Below are 6,731 nucleotides of genomic sequence, written 5' to 3'. Positions count from 1 at the left end.
CTGTATCGCTATATATATATATATATATATATATATATATGAGAATGAGAAAGAGAGATTAGATAAGTATCTAAGCCTGTCAGAGTGGAGTTTGGCGTTCGAGAGACTGTTTATGACGCCAAGTTTTGCCAGTTATATTTACAAGTTCCTTTCTTCAGCAACAGTTCAAAATAACCAAAAACCTATTTTGTTCTTTATTAAATAAATCATCTTTGTTTAAACTTATCCCAGCAATCAGAATAGTCCTTCCTCAGGGCCACATAGTCCTCTGAAGTGCCCAGACCCTAGGTCATACTACCAAAAGAGAGAGATTTGGAATTTTTAATTTCTGGTGGCAGTAGAAATCTACCAGGTTTATGTACACAGAGAGTGTTTTAAAGGAGAAACCATCTCCCCAATAAGGAAAGACGTCACACCTGGCTACGGCCCTGGTGAACATAAAAAAAATCAAAACATTTGAGCAATTAAAAACACATTTAAAATTACAAAAAGTCAGTTAAAAACACATAAGCAAACAACACCAGACAGAGGACAAGTAACTGTTATGGAGGCATGCCAGATGAAACAAAAAAAAGTATTTAGCTGCTGGCAAAGGACACCGATAGAGTGAGACAGACAAATCTGCAATGGGGAGGGAGTTAGAAAGATTTGGTGCCACAACCGAGAAGGCCTTGTCTCAGGTTACTTGCCACCTATCCAGCTTCAGACTGCAGGGGCAACTGAAGCAGGACCTCTAAAGATGACCAGAGTGTACGGACAGGTTCATATGGGAGGAGGCGCTCCTTAAGGTCAGTTGGTCACAGGCCATGAAGGGCTTCAGTTGGCGTGTTTGAGGGGAAAGGGCAAAGCAGTCCCCCCCCAACCCAGGTGCCCGGAGGGCTGCCTTACCCTTCTTTCCTGAGCCGCAGGTTTCTTCTTTCAGCAAGAACCCGTAGCCGTCTGGCCCTCTTGTCATCTGCAGCTTCCGCACTTCGAAGGGAAGCCAGGAGCTGTTTGCCAGGGCGGCCGTGATTTTGACGTTGTGCTGTCGGTAGAACTCCTCCGACTCTGCGTTGATCACCAAGAGTCCCATCGGGCTGTTGCTTTGCTTGAGCTGCATTCGAGACAGACGCAGGAGTGTGGAGGAGAAAGAAGGGGCACCGAATGGGAGGAGGAGGACCCATGATGGGGCACTCCTCTGGAGAGAAGAAGCTACGGCCAAGAGGCTCAGAAATAAGGCTGGCATCTCCAGGTTAGGAAATTCCTGGAGATTTGAGGCTGGGGAAGGGCAGGGAACTCAGTAGGTGTTATGTATGGACAGGAGGTTACTTACGGCATGGTTCAATACATTAGCTGGAGCTTCAAGCACAAGCTCCATAGACACCAAGGTATTGTAAACCCGGCTGTCGGATTTGTCCCTGTTGCGAGACAGACCAATCCAGGGGGACTCTGATTCTGGCGGGAACGGATCCCATTGGTCCCAAGCCGGCAAAGGTTCTGTATATTCTTACACTGTTCTGCTGTAATGCGACAAGTATGCCTGAGCTTCTGACAAGGCTCTATAGGAGCCTGGTATTCTAAAGTGCACGTTCTGATTGGCTGCTTTGCACAGTGGGCCAATCAGAGCATAGGAATGGTTCTGGAGGGAACAACACCCATTGGCTGTTACATACACATTGTGATTGGTTGTTAGTTCTGTGCACGTTCTGATTGGCTGCTTTACACAGTGGGCCAATCAGAGCATAGGACTGGTTCCGGAGGGAACAACACCCATTGGCTGTTACGTACACATTGTGATTGGTTGTTAGCTGTTTTGGGGGCGTGGTTTGGACCATTCGAATCATAGATAGGTCGGCTTGGGTTCTATGTCTTTTCGTCTTGAAGTCTCTGTCTTGTCTTGTGTTGTTATGAGCCGAATAAACATGAATAAACATGCCTCAATCTCAGTTCATAATAGTAGGGCAGAATGCCATAGTAGGATTGTTGGACCCAGCTTGGCAACCAGCAAAAGACTGGGGAGTGGAGACATGGGGGGGATGGCTGTCAGCAATGGCAAGAGATCATTTCCAGGAAGACTCAGATGTCACGCCTCTAGGAGTTGCTGCTAACTCTATGGTAAATGACAGCCGCATGCCATGTCCCCATGCCTGGTAACCCTAAGGCAGAGTAGAGCTTGGGGAAAGGAACTTTACTGGCTTGGACAGTACAGGAGAAGACGATCTTTCAAGTAGAAGAAGAAGAGATTGGATTTATATCCCGCCCTTCACTCGGAGTCTCAGAGCGGCTTACAAACTCCTTTCCCTTCCCCTCCCCACAACAGACACCCTGTGAGGTAGGCGGGGCTGAGAGAGCTCTTTCCAGAACTGTCCTTGAGAGAACAGCTCTGAGAGAACTATGGCTTGCCCAAGGTCATCCAGCAGCTGCAAGTGGAGGAGTGGGAATCAAACCCGGTTCTCCCAGGTTAGAGTCCATGCACTTAATCACTACACCATTTAGGACAGGGGTGTCGAACTCATTTGTAAGGAGGGCCGGATCTGACATAAATGAGACCTTGTCCTAATTTTAGAGTATCTTACAATGAAGATGAGGAGCTGCGGTGGCTCAAGTGGTTAAGACGCTGAACTGCAGGCTGTGGAAGGTCAGTAGTTCAGCAGTTCAAGACCCGGGTGCCGCAAGACGGAGTGAGCTCCCGTCTCTAGTTCCAGCTCCTGCCAACCTAGCAGTTCGAAAGCAAGAAATTGCAAGTAGATAAATAGGGACCACTTCGGTGGGAAGGTAACAGCGTTCCATGCACCTTGGTGTTTAGTCATGCCGGCCACATGACCACAGAAACGTCTTCGGACAGCGCTGGCTCTTCGGCTTTAAAACGGAGATGAGCACCGCAACCCTAGAGTCGGATTCAACTGGCTTTCGAGCAAGGGAACCTTTACCTTTACCTTACAATGAAGATACGTAGAATGAATGGGTTAAAGGTTAAGGACCAAGAGGAGGACTGGTTTAAAAGGATGGCGGGGTATTTGGGGTGATTAGTCAGTTAATAGGAAATTGAGAGGTTAATTTGATTATAAGATTAAGATGGAAGGTTAATAGAGTAATAGAGTTGTACGGAGATTGATTGTGATATAATACTGTATGGAATTTTATTTATGTCTCTAATGCCTGGAAGTCGCACATGGGTGGTGTTGGTGTTGGACTTTTTTATGAAATAAAATTAATTTATTTAAAAAAAATGAGACCTTGTTGGGCCGGGCCATGCGTGTCATAAAGTGTAATGCCAGGTAGCGGAGATATAAACTTTAAAAAGGACACAAATAGAAAGGGTGTGTTTTACTTAAAATAAAAACATGCTCAAAACATTAGCACTCTTGCAATATTTTGTTTATTTAAGTGTCTGCTTACTGACACCCCTTGCTCTGAATTATTGTATCAAAATGTCTGTGCTGCTGCAATCTTGACCGTGCTGTTCTGGTGTGTATCTGTAAGCTGCAGACCTACGATGACACAGCAGCAGCAGAACTGGAAGAAGAAGCAGAACACAGCCAGTTCCACTGCGGGCCTGATAGAAGCCCTCCAGGGGCCTCATCCGGCCCCCGGGCCGCATGTTTGACACCCCTGATTTAGGACTTTAAAGATAAGACCCAGTACTTTGAACTGTGCCTGGAGACCAATTGGCAGCCTGCACAGATCTTTCGGTGCTGTGGTGACATGGTTCTTGCATCCAGCCCCAACCGTAGCTTGGCCATTGCACTCGGGACCATCGGACGTTTCTGGAGAATTTCTGCCGTTGTTGTGTTGATTGTTTTGGAAGGGAAGTGAAGACAGCTTTGGGAGCTCATGGAAACAATGCCAAGCCACCAGGATTCGTTGAACAACCAGTTATGGCCGGCTTGGACGTGGAATAAGAGAAATGGCCCGGTACCTTTTTGTTCAGCCTGGCGTGAGTCCAGTTCTTCACATTCATTCCGTTGAGCTCCAGCAGCCATGAACCATCCGGCACTCCTGCCTTTTCAGCCGGACCGTTCCTCACCACGGACACCCGGAAGACGCCTTTCACGCCTGCAAAGGAGAACATGACATTTCGGGGCAGCCATTGGGTTCCCAGGTCCCACCTGGCCACCTGCAGGGGATGGGGGGGAGGTAGGGTTGCCCAGGGCTTTTTTTTTGTAGAAAGAGCCCAGCAGGAACTCATTAGCATAATAGGGCATACCCAACAGCAGAAACTCATTAGCATATCAGGCCACACACCATGACAGTGCAGCTCATTAGCATATTAGGCCACATCCCATGCCTTCCCTTAGCTTGCCCGGGTGCCCCGCAAGCCGGCCCTTGGAGGGGAGGGGAGACAGTTTAAACTGCCTTCCCTTGGCTTTCCCGGGCACCCCACAGCTGCGATGAGCCCAGGGAAGCCCCCCCTTGTAGGGAAGGGAAGGCAGTTTAAACTGCCTTCCCTTGGCTTGCCCGGGCACCCCACGGCCGCGGGGCACCCAGGCAAGCTGGCCTTTGGACAGGCTGGGGAAGGCACTGGGAGGCATTTAAATGCCTCCCCGATCCTTCCAGGGGGCCCCTGGCCTGCCCACCTTGGAGTCGCTCTCCAGACCTTCCCTCTGTAGCCACACACGCAGAGGTTTGTAGTGGGCGTGGCCAGCTCTGAAGCCAGCTGGATCTCCGTTCCTGTGCGTTCCTGCCCAAAAATAGCCCTGAATCTCCAGGTGACAGAAGTCACCTGGAGAAAACAGCCACTTTGAAGAGTGGACTCTATAGCATTATCCCACTGAAGCCCCTCCCACCCCCAAGCCCCGCCCTCCTCAGGCTTCATCCCTCCAGATCTCCAGGTAGGGTTGCCAAATCGGACTTACCTCGCCGGCGGGGGACTCTGGGGTGGCTCCCGGAGCGCGCGTGTGCCACATGCACTTCACAGGGAAGTGACATCATGACACCGGGCATGCTGGGGGCGGGGCCACAGCCATTTGAGGGGCGGGGCGGGGGCTGAAATCGGGCCTCCAAAGCGGGGGGAAATCCGCTCCCCGGTGGGACTTGGCAGCCCTATCTCCAGTTATCACCCAAGCAGGAGCTGGCAACCCTCCCTCGAACAAATAAATGCAAAAATTTCAATCTGGGAACCATCTCGGTTTCTGCAGAAACCAGCCGACCCGTCCAGACCTCTTTGACTGTACATAATGCATTCTCTTTGCAGAATTTTGGGTTTCTTTCTAGCGGAATTTGGCTATCACTCATGAAAAAAGACAAATGGCCACGTCCAGCGAGGGCACTCAGACGGCATCCGCCACTACCTTGTGGAGAGGAAACGCTGAAGCCGAAACCGTTTTGGTTCTTGGCCACGCAGCACAGCCGTGGCCTATCGTAACGGGGCAGGAGCTGGGCCAGGTTCCGGTCCAGAGCTCTGGCCAGGCTGTAGGCCTCCCCGTCCACAACGGTCAGCAAGACCTGCTTGCCGCTGCGCTTGATCTTCCACACCACCTGCAAGAGAGGAACGGAGTGTGAGGAGGAAGGGTCAAAAACAAGGCGGGGCATATTTGTCAGCTTGAGTGCCCGTAGAACCAGGAAGAGACAGACTCAGGGGTCATTTCCTGCAGGAGCGCACAGGAACGGAGCTCCGGCAGTAAAGAGCCCAGGGGGCGGGCACATACAACAAGCCCTACCCCCTGCTCCCAGCAGCCCTCAGTCAGTGCAAGAAGCAGCCAGGTAGGTTGCAGAGCTCCCCCCTCCCCGACCCCCCGGTCCAAAACAGTCCAGTGGCACCTTTAAGACCAAGTTTTGTTCAGGTACAAGCTCTCCCTCCTCTGCGAGGACAGATCTGCACGTTCCCACCCTCCCCAATAGCTAGCAATCCAAAACAGTCCAGTGGAGCCTGAGCGGTGGGTGTTGCCTTCTGACACACTTCCGGTGATGTCAGGGGCTGTGGCATATGCAAATAAGTTATGCTAATGCGTTATGGTAATGAGCTCCTGCACCTCTTTTTCTACGAAATGACCCCTGGACAGACTTAAACTTGGAGGCTTCCAAATGGGGTCGCTAGGTTTCTCCTGGCAACTAGCATGGGATGGATGGTAGGGTTGCCAGATCCAGGTTGGGAAATTCCTGGAGATTTGGGGATGGAGCCTGGGGGGGGGGGAACAGACCTCAGTGGGGTACAATGCCATAGAGCCCACCCTCCAAAGCATCCATTGTCTCCAGGGGAACTGGTCTCTGTAGACTGGAGATGGGCTATAATTCCTGGACATCCTCCGTCCCCACCTGGAGGCTGCCATCCCTACAGTGGAATGGGAGCTCGGAAAAAAACCTGGTTTTTTTCGGGGGGAAACGGAAATTTTCGGAAAAATTGAAAAAAATGCTACATTAGCATTTCTTTTGTCTTTTCTAGATTGAAAGTCATTCTGTTACTTTAGGAACATAAAATATGACTATGGACATTTTTACTTGGCATGAAATTATCACAACTAGCATATTAAAAATATAGTGTATCCAAACAATTATTACAAACAGAATACCCACCCACATGCAAAAACAAAACTGAAACCTTTTTATTTTCTTCTGACAACAGCACCTCCTAAAGGAAGAAATGCATCTTGTTCTTGCATTGGAGAGTTCAGTTTGTAACCAAGGACTTGCTTGTCCTCAGTGCACAATAATTAGATCAAAAAAACCAAAAAAGTCTTCAGGGAAAAAACGGGGGGAAATCGTTTTCCCCCCAAATTTTTCTGTGTTTTTTCCGGGCCTTCACATCTCTAGCC

The 6,731-nt window shown here is 49.9% G+C and overlaps 1 protein-coding gene across 1 annotated transcript in view; it reads right to left on the bottom strand.

Annotated features, from left to right (window-relative positions):
• Window positions 1–6,731, bottom strand: part of PDZD3 (PDZ domain containing 3) — a 34,664-nt gene that overhangs the window by 3,557 nt on the left and 24,376 nt on the right. Inside the window, exons 4-6 of the mRNA XM_015416575.1 lie at window positions 5,271–5,457; window positions 3,899–4,035; window positions 889–1,093 (exon numbers count right to left, since the gene is read on the bottom strand). Coding sequence (XP_015272061.1) covers window positions 889–1,093; window positions 3,899–4,035; window positions 5,271–5,457 — 529 coding nt within the window. The remainder of the gene's footprint in view (window positions 1–888; window positions 1,094–3,898; window positions 4,036–5,270; window positions 5,458–6,731) is intronic.

This window comes from Gekko japonicus, unplaced genomic scaffold, assembly GCF_001447785.1.
Source record: "Gekko japonicus isolate JY-2015 unplaced genomic scaffold, Gekko_japonicus_V1.1 scaffold3718, whole genome shotgun sequence".
Lineage (NCBI taxonomy): Eukaryota > Metazoa > Chordata > Lepidosauria > Squamata > Gekkonidae > Gekko > Gekko japonicus.
This window is presented reverse-complemented; position numbering and strand designations above follow the sequence as displayed.